Source organism: Podarcis raffonei, chromosome 14, assembly GCF_027172205.1.
Source record: "Podarcis raffonei isolate rPodRaf1 chromosome 14, rPodRaf1.pri, whole genome shotgun sequence".
NCBI classification, from domain to species: Eukaryota; Metazoa; Chordata; class Lepidosauria; order Squamata; family Lacertidae; genus Podarcis; species Podarcis raffonei.
In genome coordinates, this window is record NC_070615.1 from 18,783,351 (window position 1) to 18,800,984 (window position 17,634).

At 44.8% G+C, this 17,634-nt stretch overlaps 1 protein-coding gene across 4 annotated transcripts in view; it reads left to right on the forward strand.

The window, feature by feature from the left end:
* NTRK3 (neurotrophic receptor tyrosine kinase 3) overlaps positions 1-17,634 on the forward strand; it is a 402,429-nt gene that overhangs the window by 91,730 nt on the left and 293,065 nt on the right. For all 4 annotated transcript variants that reach the window (XR_008327460.1, XM_053364231.1, XM_053364230.1 and 1 more), the window contains 2 exons: positions 11,585-11,659; positions 13,723-13,794. Coding sequence is in view for 3 of the 4 variants with exons in the window: in XM_053364231.1 (XP_053220206.1) it covers positions 11,585-11,659; positions 13,723-13,794 (147 nt within the window). In the remaining variant the exon portion in view is untranslated. The remainder of the gene's footprint in view (positions 1-11,584; positions 11,660-13,722; positions 13,795-17,634) is intronic.

Consider the following 17,634-nt stretch of genomic DNA (forward strand, 5'->3'; position numbering starts at 1 on the left):
TAACTTCAGGCGGGGCACTGCTGAGAATACCATTTGCCCCAGAGACTCTCTTACCTTGTTCTAGAAACTAGGTTTTTAGTGTCGTAACTGAAGCTCTCTGGAATCAATTACTGGCTGAAATTAGCTGGGCACCTGATGTTCAAGTGCTTACCAAATAAGTTTTTGTTTTAGGCTTTCCCTGAGGTATAACCCAATCATTTACAGAATGTCAGTTGTACATCAGCAGACATTGTTCTTAGAGCATGGAAAGATGCAGACATTGTTCTTAGAGCGTGGAAAGATGTTCTTATTGTTTTTAGAGTTTGTTCAAGTGATCTTCCTTTTCGTTTAGAGTGTGGGTTTTTGTGTTTTGTTCTGTTGTTTTCTTGTATGCTGCTTTGATGGCGTTTTGTGCCTCAGAACAGCCTATAAATTCATAAAAATAATAATCAACCTGCACAAGGGAGGGACTGTAGCTCAGTGGTAGAACATTTGCTTGTCATGCAGAAGGTCTCAGATCCAGTGCTCAGGATCTCCAGATAGGACTGGGAATGACTTCAGTCCAAAATAATGAAGAGCAGCTGTCAGATAGTGAAGACCAACTTCCACCATCCTTGACTGTTGGCCATGCTAACTGGGGTTAAGGGGAATTGGCATCCAACAATGTCTGGAGGGCCACAGGTTCATCATTATTACTGAGCTAGGTGTCCCAAGGCAGCTTCTGATTTCTCTAGTCTTGCCTCTGCAAAGCTGTTTTCCCTGTAGAAACTGGGAACTAGAAGATGCAGTTTTGCACAGACAAAGCTTTGGGCAAGAGGAGGGTGATTAACCCTTCAGACAGGAGAAGGGTTCTTTCCCACCCACATCTCCCATCTACCAGTGGCTTTTACCCTTGCCCTGGTCCTGATGCCAGTAGTTCAGGTCTTCATTACCCTCACTTAGGAACTATAAAGCTGGATGCATTTTCTCTCTCTCTACAGAAAGAAACATAAAGTAACAAATGAGACCATTTCACTAGCAGACAAAGTGACCTCTCTGAGACTCATTGCTTCGGGCCCTTTTGACACCGTGTAATTATCATGTCACCATTAATATAATTAACTTAGTTGAATTTTTAAGAGAAGACTGTTTTGGTGTTCCTGGTAGTTCAGAGTCCTTGCTAAGACAGCATATACTAAACGAAAAGGAAAAAGGTTTCGTTTCAGCCAGGTTGGGGGGGGGGGCCGAAAATGGATTTATTTTTTTTGAGTTCCATTAGCATAAGTTCAATTTATTTTTCCAGTGGATTTTTTGTTGTTGCCAGGCCCACTTGCTTTGAAGTACCTAGAACTGAGGTTTCAAAGAGAAGCATCAGCTGATGTCATAGTAATGGCTGGTGCATGGCACATGCAAGGTCCCATCCACCTGCCCACTTTGGCTCACCAGAGGTGGAGGAAATAAAAGTCTGGCCATTTGGCAAGAAAGAAAAGCTTCCCTGCCCCTGATCTATAGGTTAAGGGTGGAATTTCAGCACCTTGGAGAGTTCCTGGAACTTGCTCCCTCAAGAGCGTCCAGCTCTTCCATGTGATTAGATTTGTTGTTTAGTCATTTAGTCTTGTCCGACTCTTCGTGACCCCATGGACCAGAGCACGCCAGGCACTCCTGTCTTCCACTGCCTCCCGCAGTTTAGTCAGACTCGAAAACACTGTCCAACCATCTCGTCCTCTGGTATGCCTGTTGTCCATGGAGTTTTCTTGGCAGGGATACTGGAGTGGCTTGCCGGTTCCTGCTCCAGGTGGATCACGTTTGGTCAAAACTCTCCACTATGACCTGTCCATCTTGGGTGGCCCTGCACGGCATAGCTCATAGCTTCTCTGAGTTATTCAAGCCCCTTCACCACAGCAAGGCAGTGATCCATGAAGGGGGTGATTAGATTAGAGCAGGGTTATACTGGCTGGCCCTTCCCCTTCCACTGAGTCCTTGTGCACTGGTAGTGTGAGGTTGAATCATCTGCAGCAGAGCCCCTTGCATTTCTGGAGCCCCCCCATAGTTTTCAAACCCTTATTATTTATGTTTCTAAACCTGTATAGGCATAGTTCATGGACCTTCACAGGCGGTCATCCTGTAACATGTGGATGAAGGTGTTGCTGGTGACAGAAACATGATGAAGGGGTGGAATGAGCTAGCATACTCCCCCATTGTGTAAGAAGGACAATGCCTGGATAGAACTAATGTCTGGAACTCAACTGAGGCATTTAATTTGTTTTGGGCCAGTTTGCTCATCCAAAGCACAAGCCTAGATCCAAGCACCAAGCCCATAGTCTAGAACTTTATCACCACTCATCTTGCAACCTGTGCATTGCCTATGCTGGTATATACGGTAGATATAAAGAATATGAGGATTTGGGGGGTAGGAATCTCATGCTCCTCAATGCCAGTCCTGCAGTTAGGAATCTGTGTTGGTGTCTAGAGCCATTGCTTATACCATTGGCCTTCTGTGTCAAACTGACATCTCCACCATTCACATGTTGGGTGAGTATCTTCTATGCCTGGATCAATTCTCTTGCATAAAATATCATGTCAGTGTTTTTTCTCTCTGTTGTACCTCACTGAGGTTTAAAACAGTATTATTCCTGGGTGTGTTTCATTGGGAAGGCGTGTTGGTTGAATTCATCAATGGCTCTCTTTTCTGGCTGGGTGGGTGTATGATAAGTGAAATCAAAAAATATTATACAACATTGAAATACAGAACACCATTAGTGTGAATGGGGAAGCACTACAAACTGGCATTGTACAAAAAACCATGTTTGTCTAGTTCCTTAACAGTTTCAATCGTCTGCAAAAGAGGCATCCATTTTTCTCTCTCTCTGCCTTATTCTTGTGGCATGGGAACATTTCTTTCAAAGGTTGGCCCCAGCAGGATTTTGAGCTTCCTCTACTGTTGTGCACATACTTTTATTTCTGGTAAACATTTATCCAGCATACTGTATCCTCATTGTCTGCCTTTGTTTCCTGATCCAAAAAAGCTCCATGGGAGAAGTGAGCCTCTTTATGGCTCTGCACCATAGATTTAATGCACCATAGCTTCCCCCAAAGGATTGTGGGAGCTGTAGTGTGTTAAGACTGCTGAGAGTTTTTAGGAGACCCATACTTTCCTTCCAGAGCTGCAGTTCTCAGCGTGGTTCAGCATTCAATCCCACTTACCAGGGAACTCTAGGAAATGTAGCTCTGTGTGTGGGGAATAGGGACCTCTGAACAACTCTCAACAACCTTAACAAACTACAGTTCTCAGGATTCTTTGGGGGAAGCCATGACTGTTAAAGTGGCAGCCTTAAATATACAGTGCAGATAGGGTCTATGTCTAGCCTTGAGTTTTAATTGAAACACAGGCACCCAGGAAGGCTGCAGTATTCAGGCCACTGGTGAGATGATTTGTAAAATGAAAGGGCAATTGCAGCGGCCGCTCAGTCACCTCAAAAGAAAGGTAATTGCATAGAAACCCCTGCACCACACCTATGAGAATTTCTCTGAAAAATTATCTCCCTTTTGACAATTTCTGAACGCAACTTCTTTTCTCATTAATTTATAGAGAATTTTTTTTGGGGGGGAATAAATGCAAGAGAAGGCTTTTTTTTGGCACAGCACTACTGTGAGCTGGGAGAGACCTCTCGGAAAACAAACTATGTTATTTTTCCTGAACGCTCAACGAGAGAGCTCATAAATATTGAACTGATTTCAAATTAAGCTGAGGGAAAGTCACCCCTCATTAAAATTAATGTGGCTCAGCCCTGCCATTGTCAGTTAGGGTAAAATAGCCAGGCAGGAGTGAAGGTTGTTTTATGCTGAACTTGCAAATGGGGGCAGGCTACAGGGCTTCGTGAGCCAGACTTGGCTCCCAGTTGCCAGTCCTTGCAATAGACTTATCTATGAAGATGTCAGATTTTGAATATTGCATACCAGTGTCAGCCAGCCAAAGTGATTCAGTGGATAGAGATCTGGATGCGGTCCCGTGAGGTCAGGGCTTGATTCCCTCTCAATGTGTCTTTCGCACTGGGTCGCCTTGGCTAAGTCGCTCTGCCAGTTTCAATTCCTCACATATAAATTGGGAGCAATAGTTGCCCTCTTCACATCCTGCACTTGTTGTAAAGATGAATGGCAGACACAAAGGAGATATATATATATATATATATATATATATATATATATATATATATATTAAAGTGCTGTATAAATGATGATTGAAAATGGTCTTGAATCAAGGCTCTTCTTATTGAATTTATGAGTCTTGTTTCATTGTGACTCTTACAGAAATGTTTCAAGTTGAGTTACTGATTTTTTTGCTGTGCGGATGTCAGAGCAGGTATCTCCTCTTCCCTCCCTGCCTCTGTTCCATTGACATTCCCATTTCCCCTCAGATTTGAGATCTTTGGAAGCTGCGCTTTTCAGACAGATAGACAGATAAAGTTCAGATTGGAAATTCTAGTTTGCCAACGTGAATGTATTTATGTTAGTAAGGCTGCAGTTGTAGTCCTGCTTAGCTGGGAGTAAGCCCCATTGAATTCAATAGGACTTTCTCCTGAGTAGACATGGTTAGGGTTGTGCTGCAAATCCTCTTTTATATTCCTACCTTTTGGACCCTAAAAAAAACACAAAAAAACATGGACCTGCACTGCCATTCTACAATGCTGTTTTTTGCTTAATTTTTCAGAGATTCAGTTAGTGTTATTGTTTCATTTTCTGCTTTTAATATAATCTGTACTTGCTTTCACTGTGATGTTTTGTAACCTGACCGAAGACCATTTGGTGACAGCTGTATAAATAAATAAATAATAGACTGAGAGTTTGATAGTATGTAAATATGCTGTTAAATGTAAAGGTTTAATTTAAAAGGCAATATTCTGAAGTCAGATGGGCGGGGTATAAATAATAAAATTATTATTATTATGCAATAGGATGTCCCTATTTTCATCAGTGAAATTTTCCGACCGTGAAAATTTAAAGTGTGGTGTATATTGACAACCTTACGATATTGCTGCTGAAACAGCTGCCCTAGGTCTATGGCCCTGCCTTGCCTTCCAAGGCCGGAATAGAGCGTTCCCTCTCCGCCCCCCCCAGGATACCACCACGACGGCCATTGGTGGTGCGTCCTGTCTGTGGCTCCCAAGCCTCCCCCAAGCAGCCAAAAAGAAGGGCAAAGGGGAGAAGGCTGCTGGCAAAGCAGCATGGCTCCCCCCTCCAAGAAGCAGCCCAGGAGTGTGGGGAATGGTACCCATAGGATTTTCTTCTACACTTCCATTTACGGGTGTGAATGCCTGCATAATTTTAAGGGAGTGGCTTATTTTCAGGTATTCTCTCTCCCCCCCCCCTGAATTTTACAAGTGTGGCTTATATTCGGGTGCGGCTTATATTTGGGCCGATATGGTATTTCTTGCAAATTCAGTACAGTACAGTGGTACCTCGGGTTAAGTACTTAATTTTTTCCGGAGGTCTGTTCTTAACCTGAAACTGTACTTAACCTGAAGCACCACTTTAGCTAATGGGGCCTCTTGCTGCCGCCGCACCGCCAGAACACGATTTCTGTTCTCATCCTGAAGCAAAGTTCTTAACCTGAAGCACTATTTCTGGGTTAGCGGAGTCTGTAGCCTGAAGCGTATGTAACCTAAAGCATATGTAACCCGAGGTACCACTGTACAAGTAACTTGTAACAGTGCCAGTTTCACTCAGCATTATCCCCACTGACTGTTGGTGGTTCTCCAGGGTTTCTTACAGCAGGTAATATTAATAGTAGTAGTAGTAGTAGTAGTAGTAGTAGTAGTAATAATAATAATAATAACAATAATAGGAATTGTTGTTGTTGTTTACCTTCCCATCGGAGCGGTACCTATTTATCTACTTGCACTTTGACATGCTTTCGAACTGCTTGGTTGGCTGTAGCAGGGACCGAGCAACGGGAGCTCACCCCGTTGCGGGGATTCGAACCGCCGACCTTCTGATCAGCAAGTCCTAGGCTCTGTGGTTTAACCCACAGCGCTACCCGCATCCCTTTTCCGTGTGCTCCTCTGGTTCGCCAGAAGTGGCTTAGTCATGCTGGCCACATGACCCGGAAGCTGTACGCCAGCTCCCTCGGCCAATAAAGCGAGATGAGCGCCGTAACCCCAGAGTCGGCCACGACTGGACCTAATGGTCAGGGGTCCCTTTACCTTTTACCTTCCAGAACCAACACTCTAATCACTACACAGAACTACAACCACAATCACCTTGGGATGGCCCTACAGATAATGTACTGCCTGAGCTGTTGGCCAGGGAGAGAGGGCAGCATGTGATCTTAACCTGTAGCATCCCCATGTTACAGATGGAGGAAGTGAGGCCCATGTCATTTAAGTGGGATGTTTTGCACTTGGAACTTGGCACATTTGCGAACATTTAAGCAACGAGAAATGTTTGCTTTAGCTCTCTGTTAGAGACTCTAGGATGGTCTTCAACTGCAGTTGGCTCTTTTTTTAAAAAAAGCAAAACAAAAACAAAACACCCTGGGGAATGAGATGATGATAGCAAATATTTTTCACGCAACTTTAGGCGAGGGCCCTGTTGGGTCAGGTCCTGGGCTTGTTAATATTGTGTGATGCCCGAGGGGAGAGAGAGTCCTCGCTTGGGTTGCTCCTTACCGTATTGATAAACGTGACTCTGCAGTCCCTCGGAAGCTGTCGGTCTGGCTCCGATATCCACAGAATAACGAGGCGCACGAAAGTGACAGATCTATTTCAGTTTTCCCTTCTTTTATAACGTGCCTGTCACATTGCCCGTGGCTCGTGGAGATTGCTATAATAAAGGGGTACTCAAAATAACAAACCGCTGACACTGCTCTCCCGGAAACGCTTCTTGACCAACAGAAGAATTGAAAACACAGATCGAATGTTTGCAGACATTGTTGTTGAAAACCTACCAGTCAAGGGATTATGAGTGCCTCTTCAGTCTGCAGAGAGGTGTGTGCATGGAAGTTACAAATGTACCCCAGGGATGGCAGACAGGTGGCTTGCCAGAGTGGCTTAACAATCAATGCCAGAGAACTCTGAGAACTGCAGCTCTGTGGTGAGTGTAAGGGGTCTCCTAACAACCCTCAACACCTTTCCCAAACTAAAAAGGTAAAGGTACCCCTGTCTGTACGGGCCAATCTTGACAGACTCTAGGGTTGTGCGCTCATCTCACTCTATAGGCCGGGAGCCAGCGCTGTCCGCAGACACTTCCGGGTCACGTGGCCAGTGTGACAAGCTGCATCTGGCAAGCCAGCGCAGCACACGGAACGCCGTTTACCTTCCCGCTGGTAAGCGGTCCCTATTTATCTACTTGCACCCGGAGGGGCTTTCGAACTGCTAGGTTGGCAGGCGCTGGGACCGAGCAGTGGGAGCGCACCCCGCCGCGGGGATTCGAACCACCGACCATGCGATCGGCAAGTCCTAGGCGCTGAGGTTTTACCCACAGCGCCACCCGCTTCCTAAACTACAGCTCCCAAAATTCTTTGGAGGAATCCAGGACAGTTTAAAGTGGCAATAGCACCCTTGGGGCTGGTGGCAGGATGCCTGGTGGTTTCAGCTACTTCAGGGAGTTGCAAAGTATAATGGTTTGTTTGGTCAATGTGTTGAGCATCCCTTCCCGGACTGGATTAACTATGGTCACATTCACACAATACATTTTAAGCACTCCTGTGTCACTTTAAGAGTCCTCGCTTCCCCCGAAGAATCCTGGGAACTGTAGTTTGTTAAAGGTGCTGGTAACTGTAGCTCTGTGACAAGTTTTCTAACAACTCTCCGCACCTTTAACAAACTACAATTCCTGGGGTTCTTTGGGGGGAAGTCAGGACAGTTTAAGGTGGCATCATAATGCTTTCAATTTATTGTGCAAAATTTCACTGGGTACTTTTTTTTAAACATTGATCTCTTTGTTGTGATGTTGTCTTTTTCTACCAAACGGTGGTTTTGATTGGTATTCTATAATGTCTTGATCTTGTTATATTTAATGATTTTGCAGAAGATTTTTGTTTTGTTTTGGGGGTGTACTTTGAAATGAAAGCTGCTTTGTGATTTTTGGTTGACATTTGAAGGCAGGCAGGGTACAAACCTTCCATGATTGCTCAAGGTCCACTCAGATGCAGTGGGGCTATTTAAAATCAGAGTTGGTTCACACATTCAAATCAGGGACTGTGCCAGGAGCTGAGATCTTTGAACACCAGCATCCTGGAAGAGTGTACTGTCCAACTGCCCTGAAAATCCTGGGACCATCCTAAAAGCCCTCTAGCCATCGCAGCTTCTTATGGTGCCACAGAGATTCCCGACTTCATGAGAGGCCTTCCCTCCAAATAGTGTTTCAACGTGTTACTGGGAGTTCAGATCCATGCATCTTTCTAACACACTTCTTAGAGCTATGCCTCCCATTCCCCACTCCCCAAAAATATGCTACTTCCTGTTTTTATGAAAACAAGATCAGGGTCACATTAATGCTCCTAAGAAAGCCTTGGTTCCAGCTTGCTGCATTCAGTGACTAATTCCCTGCCCTGGCAAAGGAGGAGAAGGAGGAGGCATGGGGGGCAGTGGGATGACCCCATTTTTATCAGAGGTATGTTGGAGGATATGGTAGAGTACACCACTGATGCCTGTCCCAGGACCACCAGTACACATTTTTTTCCTGTCACTCACCGTATTTTTAGTTCCATAAGACACACCTGACCATAAGACGCACCTAGCCTTTAGAGGAGGAAAGGGGGAAAGCCCCGTTTTTTGGGGGGGGGGGTCAGCTCAAAGTTGTGCAGCTTCTTTTTCAAAGGGGAAAACCCCCTTTCTTGAGGATCAGCTCAAAGTTGTTGAGCTTACTTTGCAAAGGGAAAAAATCCTGTTTTTATGGGGTTCAACTCACAATTCTGCAGCTTCTTTAGGAAAGGAAAGGGAGCCGTTTCTACAGTTTCCAGACAGATAATCTAATCAGCCAGTCACATGTCACTGGGGAAACAAACGGCCTCCATCTGCAGAACATTCAACAACGGAGGTGTGGGCAAGGGGGCGGGGCCAGAAAGGGAGCCAGCGATCAACCACAAATTCACTCCATAGTATGCACAGACATTTCCCCTTACTTTTTAGGAGGAAAAAAGTGTGTCTTATGGAGCGAAAAATACAGTAACTCCCCTACTCCAGCAGCACCAGGCACCTGAATCTAGCTGCCATTTTCATTTCCCATAATGCCTCTGATGTAATGTCACTCTGGGGCATTGTGGGAAATTAGAATGGTGCCCCTCAGTCACTCAGAGTGTGCCTGCCTGCTGCTAGTCTCCAGCACTGCCAGGTAAGGCCTTCTTGACTGATGGATCTTGAGCTCTCTGCTTTGCCCAGGGCTTGTTTATTTGTTTGTTTGTTTATGTGCTGGAAACTGAATGTGTTTGAAGTCTGAGAATGGAAACACGGTTAACAGAATGAATGTCCTTTGCGGTTAGCGGGGTGGGAAATGAATAAATGGAGATCTGGAGAAATTTGAGGAGACCTGGCAAGGTGTTTTTGAAATATGTGAATAATGACATACAGGATATATGGAGAAAGAAAGAGGTACATGAGATGTAGGCTGTGAGAGCTGCAGCTGACTATTATTCCAGATAGGTATGTGTTAGTGGGAAAAGGTTGGGGGCCAAAGGAGGTTACAATGATAGCTGGGCAGGCTATGAAATACCAGTTGCCGGGAGCAACATGGGGGAGCAGGGATGCGGGAGAAATCCAATCTTGTTTGCCTTTTAATTTGCACTTTTTGAAGCAGTATGTGAACCAAAACAGAGTTATTTTTCAAAATTAGCACTGCTTTGAATGTTACAATCCAGTTTTCCACCCAATAATCACATATTATGAGCAAGTGTATGCACATATGTGCTTGTTAGGAACATTATATTTGGGGAAATGGGTTGAGAAAATATCTATCCCAGTCAAAACTGCATGCAAAAAATGTGTATATTTGGAGAAATTCACACAAAAATGCTAACGAATTTTTGGGCCACAATTTTTGCTGCCGAAATTTGCTCATCCAAAACTTGAGCTGGTTGGCTGTGATTTTGCCCAGCTCCTTCTTTACTGCCTCTTTCGAAAACCTTCCAAAGAATTAACCCCCACCCCATACAGTGGTACCTCAGGTTATATACGCTTCAGGTTACATACACTTCAGGTTACAGACTCTGCTAACCCAGAAATAGTACCTCGGGTTAAGAACTTTGCTTCAGGATGAGAACAGAAATTGTGCTCTGGCAGCATGGCAGCAAGAGGCCCCATTAGCTAAAGTGGTGCTTCAGGTTAAGAACAGTTTCAGGTTAAGAACTGACCTCCGGTACGAATTAAGTACTTAACCTGAGGTACCACTGTATAAGTTATTTGTAAATGCAGAAATGAATTTAAAATTGGGGGGAGGGGAGGGAGAAACTGAGGGAAACTGAAAATGACAGGATCACCCATCCCTGGTGGGGAGATCACTATTGCCCTCAGGCTCTGTTGTGAGTTTCTGATTGGCCAGGTGAGAACAGGATGCTGGACTAGATCCTGGTCCTTTGGCCTGATCCAACGGGTCTCTTGTGCTGATCCTACAAGGATCTTCTTAAGTTATTATGGACTGAACAACTCCCATGGGCAAGGATGATTCAGGACACAGGAAACTGCCTTGAGCTAAGCCAGGCCAGAGATCTGTCTAGATTAAGGTTACTTACGAATAACAGTTGTTGTGGATCATGACTTGAGGAGAGTTGACTTTGTCCTCCTTGTGGGCTTCCCAGAGGCATCTGGTTGACCACACTGAAAACAGGATGTTGGACTAGATAGGGCAGGGGTCAGCAAACTTTTTCAGCATGGGGCCGGTGCATTATCTCTCAGACCTTGTGGGGGGTGGACTATATTTTGAAAAAGAAATGAACGAATTTCTATGCCCCACAAATAACTCAGAGATGCATTTTAAATAAAAGCACACATTCTACTCATGTAAAAACACCAGGGAGGCCCCACAAATAACCCAGAAATGCATTTTAAATAAAAGGACACATTCTACTCTTGTAAAAACACGCTGATTCCTGGACTGTCCACGGGCCAGATTGATAAGGTGATTGGGCCGGATCCGGCCCCTGGGCCTTAGTTTGCCTACCCATGGGATAGGCCTTTGGCCTGATCTAGTGGGGTTTTTCTTAACACTCTTATGGGAGGAAGAGTAAAATAATATTTTTTCCTGTTGTAATTTGGGGAGGGGATAGGAAGGAACAAGCAACCACTACATTTAAAAAGAAAGAAAAATGTGAGTCTATCCCTTTGACTTACCCCCACAAGAAGCTTAGCTTTCATTGTGGCCGCTGCTCAGTTTTAAAAACCTATCGGTTAATTAATTGTCTGAGTGTTAATCAATCAATCACTTAAATCTGCATACATTTGCAAATAACGGGGGTTGAGTGGGAGAGAACAGTAGTTCCTAAAGAAAAACCCGGGTTTTCATTGGGTTGGAACCTGGCTGGGTTGAATGTAGTTTCCTTTGAATTCAATGGGTCTTAAGACATTACTCATTTGTCCCATTGATGTCAATGGGGGTCTAAGTCCAGCTTTAAAGTCTGCCTCTTTTCTCTCCACAGACACATAGAATTTTGGAAGAATTTGCAGACACTGAACGCCGTAGATATGGAGCTGTACACAGGACTCCAGAGACTGTGAGTATGTTTGAAAAACTTCCTTCCCTATGGACACTCTTGGGCATTAAGATCAGCAGAGGGGGACCTCAGGGCCATTCCAGAGCCCTCTGAAGTTTGGGGTTGGCAGCCCACTAAGTTGTGGAATTGCCTGTCAAAGAGGTGTGCCTGGCACCTTCACTGTATCGTTTTCATTGAACCCTGAATATACACCTCTTTACCCTGGGCTTTTGAGATGCATGTGTGTGTGTGTGTTGATTCAGCTACATTGGTAAAGAAAACTCGCTTTATATGCATTATTTATGCATTCAAACACTGCAACACCAGATGGCGGTGTGGAGTTCCATTTTTGCTAACCTGATTTCTCATACAAAGTTTGCAATGCTACTTTGATGTGTCTAGGTCTAGCCTGTGTGTCTGTGTTTGCACCAGTGCCGGATTACCAAATAGGCAGAGTAGGCACTGGATCAAAATAATATTGATTTGATATTGAAATAAAATTGGTTTATTAAAATTGTTGGTAGGTACAGGTGTTTGTGACAATGATGTGGGAGAGTAGAAGAACATGCATTATTTTATTTTATTTTAGTTAAGTTTTTGTGTGTGTTTTGTCCTGCCCACCTGTGCTTCAATCCAACCATTGGGCTGAAATTGGTTCCCCACCCTGAACTAAATGACCCCTGTTTTAAAAATACCTTTTGCTTACAAAACCCTCCCATAGTTGCCATCTGATCACAGGTCAGCAGAAAGGAGGAGGCTCTGCTGAGCTTCCCTGAAACTTAACCTTGGTAAGCAACTGTCTTCCTAAGGAATTCTCTATGTAAGCATCTGAAATTGCTTGTTCAGATCTTGTCCAGATTTAGTGCTGGCGTGTTGTGGTGGGCTTCTGCTTGCTTTGACTGACTCAGCTCCTTCATGAGTGGGAAAAAAAGGATCCTTCTTGAATGCTCTTGTGCTGGGAGTGTACGTGTTGCTTTGGGGAGCAGCCAGAATTAGAACGCAGGTCAGGAGAATCTTGGTTCTGCACTCCCATGTCCCTGGCCCAAAGGTAAAGGTACCCCTGACCATTAGGTCCAGTCGCGGACAACTCTGGGGTTGCGGCGCTCATCTCGCTTTATTGGCCGAGGGAGCCGGCGTACAGCTTCTGGGTCATGTGGCCAGCATGACTAAGCCGCTTCTGGAGAACCAGAGCAGCACACAGAAAGATTGTTTACCTTCCTTCCAGAGCGGTACTTATTTATTTACTTGCACTTTGATTGCTTTTGAACTGCAAGGTTGGCAGAAGCAGGGACCGAGCAACGGGAGCTCACCCCGTCACAGGGATTTGAACCGCCGACCTTCAGATCGGCAAGCCCTAGGCACTGTGGCTTAGACCACAGTGTCACCCATGTCCCATGGCCCAAAAGTACTGTCCCTTTATTGTCCAGTCCAAGTCAGGCGTAAAGACAAAGAGCCTCTCAAGGAGGGGCCTTGAAGTCGCCCATCGATTGGACCCAGAATGGTCAAACAGTCACCTTTCATAGTTCCTTTTCCCAGGGAACTCTGGGAATTGTAGTTTTGAGAGGGAGATAGGAGCCTCCCAACATCTCTCAGCATCCTCAACAACTACAGCTCCCGGGAATTCTTTGGGTGAAGTCATGGCTGTGTTTAAAGTGGTATCACAGTGCTTTAAATACACTCCGTACCTTGGCTTTCAAACAGCTTAGTTCTTGAACGTTTTGGCTCCTGAACGCCACAAACCCGGAAGTGAGTGTTCCGATTTGCGAACTATTTTTGGAAGCCGAAAGGACGACGGGGCTTCCGATTGGCTGCAGGAGCTTCCTGCAGCCAACCAGAAGCCATGCTTTGGTTTCCGAACGTTTTGGAAGTCAAACGGACTCCGTTCAACTTCCGAGGTACGGCTGTACAAGGTGAGAATGGAGCCTCAGTCACCTTTCCCTGACTTGTTCTGGTTTCCAGGCCTTCCCTGCTTGTTTTGTAATTTCTTCTTTCAAATGGGCACGACATGTTCCTATCTACCTCCTCAAAATGAGCACAGGGCTTTGACTGCCTCGCTATTGCTGACCTTTTCCATTTCTTTTCAGGACAATCATGGACTCTGGGCTCCGGAGCATCCAGCCACGAGCATTTGATAAAAACCCCCACCTGCACTACATGTGAGTAGGTTTGCTTTTCCTCTCTCCTTCAACCCCCTGACTGACCCATCTCTGCACATTCCCTGCCATGCTGTGCAATTGCATTTTTTGGGGGAAAGTTCTTCTCCTCGCAGTTGCTTGAGGACAGACAAGTCAGAGGAGCAGGGTAGAAGCAAAGAGAGGGGGGCGAAAGGATGGGAGGCAAAGCGAGGGAGAAAAAGGAGGAAATCAAAAGGGTCAGAGAAAGGAGAGCCTCAAACAATTCTTTCCCCATGGGCAGCTGGTAGATTTAGGTGTCTTAATAACCAAAGCAACTTTGATTGTGGCACTAATGAGCGATTCCTCATTAACACCCATTAGGTGGTCAGTAGAAAGTTTCCCTTTCAGCATGAGGTTCGGGGGTGGGAGGGGGGGAGATACCATTGGGGGTGGGTGGATAGGGGGGAGACTGGGCCAAGGTGCTTGTATCAGTGTGGCATTTGCGACGCAGCCTCAAACCGTTCTCATTAACACATAACGAACGGGAGACGCAAGGCAATATCTGTTTTTCCTCCCTGCTGTCATACCTCAGGCACATGGCTGACAGCTTGCGCTCTTAATTACTGACTCGTTAGAAAAGCATATGAGCCGGGACCAAGCGATGATACAGGGGCTTTTTGACAGTGTAAGGCTAAGCTGGAAGGCATCTTGAAAACGGAAGGAGCTGGGACCACAAACAAGGGCTATATGCATGATATTCAGTCTCTGGAAGTGAGACATGTCTGTGGAGTATTGGATGAAGCAGGTCAACTAGGTGGAATGACTGCTGTTCTAGATATATTCTACACTTCCTGTATTTTTATTAGAATGGTTGTGAAATATACTCAGAGTCACAAAGTGATTTCATGCTCTTTATTCAGCTCATAGTGGTGAGGAGGAATGGAAGTCCCCTCAAAGTATCTGCTTTATATACATTATTTACACAATGGGGTGCACGTGATTGGCTAATTCCGGACTTCTCCTGTAAGCCAATCAGGTTGTGGATTCACTTCTATCTGGAGCTGGATTGGGTGGCTCCTGCCGACCAATCATACTGCTGCATTGTTCTAGGACCAATCAGACTGCTGCAGTTTGGATCCTATTCAACTCAGTACATAACAGGTTGGTTCTGGTAGAATCCACTACCCCCCCCCCAGTATGGGTGCTTGAGAAATTTGATTTCTGTGGATTTTGATGCAAACTGACTTTGATCTGTACCTCCTGGACTAATGCATGGATCGAAATATAGTTATCCATTGGATTTCATGCTTTTCTGAAATTCACAATGCGGTTCTTGATTAAAAAAAAATGGGTGGGGCTGAACTGCTTTGAAATGTGCATTTAAATATAAATTATGTTTATAAAGGCATATGCTAGGGTAAAATTAAGTGTTTAAGTTTCATGCATTGTGAATATATACTGCAAGACGTGGGTGAGACAGGTTTATGAAGGAACATACGGAAAAATGGAATAGGCTAGAAATAGATTGATCCATCTATCTCTACCTGAAAAGCACTTTGAGAGAATATTCAGTTTTGACAAATCCTGTTGGCACCATTGTTTTCCCCTTGTCAATGATGCTTCCTGTTCTGTGATTTAGTCGCGTGGATAGTGTAGTCAAACAAGAAGTATGTGGTGATGGTCCAACACAAGGGAACCAAATGGAATAGGGGTGATGAAAGAGAGCAATGGGAATGTCAAGAAGCAAGTGGGCATTTTGGCGAGAAATGCTGAAAAATTACTGAAAATCAGAAAGGAGTGGGGAGGCAGAATTGAAAGCATCAAACAGCACTTCTGATAAGTTTCTTCTGGATCCTGGAAGGATGCAGCTGATCACTAAAACCATATGCTTATTACAGTGACTAACAAAACAGAAATTCTGATTGTCATAGCAAAACATTTGGGCTTCTGCCTTCATCAGTTGCTATGATAAAAATGATGTTGTTTCCAAGGTGGCCGTTATAGAGCTTTGAAGAAGGGATGTTTAGAAGGAATCCATTTGCTGAAGCTAAGTGATGTTGGTACTACCTTCCAGGTTGAGGCCATGTGGTGTTAATGTGCCCAGTATATACATCCAGAAATTCTCCTCCTACTCCTACTCCTTTTTTTTTGCTAACATTATTGGATCTGTTGACATCTCCATTGTAATTATTGCAAAGTCCAGCAAGCTGTGATTCTCCAAATGTAAATGTTTAGCAACAGGTTGTGTCACTTTTTTTTTTTTGGTCAAAATTGCCAATTTGTGGTATTTATATATATGTAATATTGCACTGCCAACAATTTGCAAAACAGCTGAAACGGTTTTGACTCAGCTCTACCATGCTTCAGTGCTACGTTTATACAGTCGTGTCTTTCCAGGCATTCTGGTCTCTGGATTCTGTTGCCAGGAATGCCTATCCCACACACTTCGGAAATGCTGCGAGCGTTCTTCTTTTTATTTTATTTTATTTTTAAAAACGAATGCATAATTGTATCCCTGAATGGTTTTACCCAAAGTATGCATGCAGAAGGTCAAATCTGTTTTGCTGAACATCTCTCTTTCACCACTTCTGTGGGAGTGTGCAAGGATTAGCCGCATTTGTACAAGCATTCACTGTAGAAGAATCACAGAGGACTAGAAGACTGCCCCCAATGATTTTGGAGGCTAAATTCCAATCCACACAACTCTTCCTTTCTCCAGCTACTTTAACTCCTCCTCCCTCTCCTCCACCTTCTGATAAGTCTTGTCTATCACCGTGCCAACAAAGGTCTGTATAGTTAAAGCTATGGTTTTCCCAGTAGTGATGTATGGAAGTGAGAGCTAGACCATAAAGAAGGCTGATCACTGAAGAAATGATGCTTTTGAATTATGGTGCTGGAGGAGACTCTTGAGAGTCCCATGGACTGCAAGGAGATCAAACCTATCCATTCTGAAGAAAATCAGCCCTGAGTGCTCACTGGAAGGACAGATCCTGAAGCTGAGGCTCCAATACTTTGTCCACCTCATGAGAAGAGAAGACTCCCTGGGAAAGACCCTGATGTTGGGAAAGATGGAGGGCACAAGGAGAAGGGGACGACAGAGGACGAGATGGTGGAACAGTGTTCTTGAAGCTACCAGCATGAGTTTGACCAAACTGCGGGAGGCAGTGGAAGACAGGAGTGCCTGGCATGCTCTGGTCCATGGGGTCACGAAGAGTCAGACATGACTAAACGACTAAACAACAATAACATTGTTCCATCGGCTTTTTCTTACACATGCACTCCCCTCCCTCTCTTCTGTACATTATTTCATTTTCTAAGCAACCTCACATGAAGAGACCTGCCAGGTCAAAGAGAGCAGTGGAGGGCAGATCCCCCAGTGTTATCTCTGGTGTATGCCTAGGTGTGTGCATCTCCTACCTGAAAATTCAAGCCTGCCACCTGGAAGGGTCCAGGCAAATCTGGAGACTTCAAGTCAGCCCTTGTAGGTTTGGCAGCTCCATATCAAATACCTGTAGGTCAATGGTAGAGCATATGCTTTGCATGCAGAAGGTCCCAGGTTTAATCCCAGCATTAACTTGGAAACATCCCTAGTCTGAAACCCTGGAGAGATGCTGCCAGTCAGTGTAGACAGCATTGAGCCAGATGGACGAATGGTCTGGCTCAGTATAAGTTATTTGTTTTGTAAAATTTTATATACTGCTTGATTGTAGGAGACCTCAAAGCGGTTTACGAAAATGCACAAGGCACCCCCCTCCCTTGCAACAGTCTAGTTTGGCACCCTGTTTTCCACAACACCAAGCAGATATCTCTGGGAGGTCCATAAGCAAGACAGGAAGGCAACAGCCTCCTCCCCTTTTGCTATCTAGCTACTCTGAGAGCTTC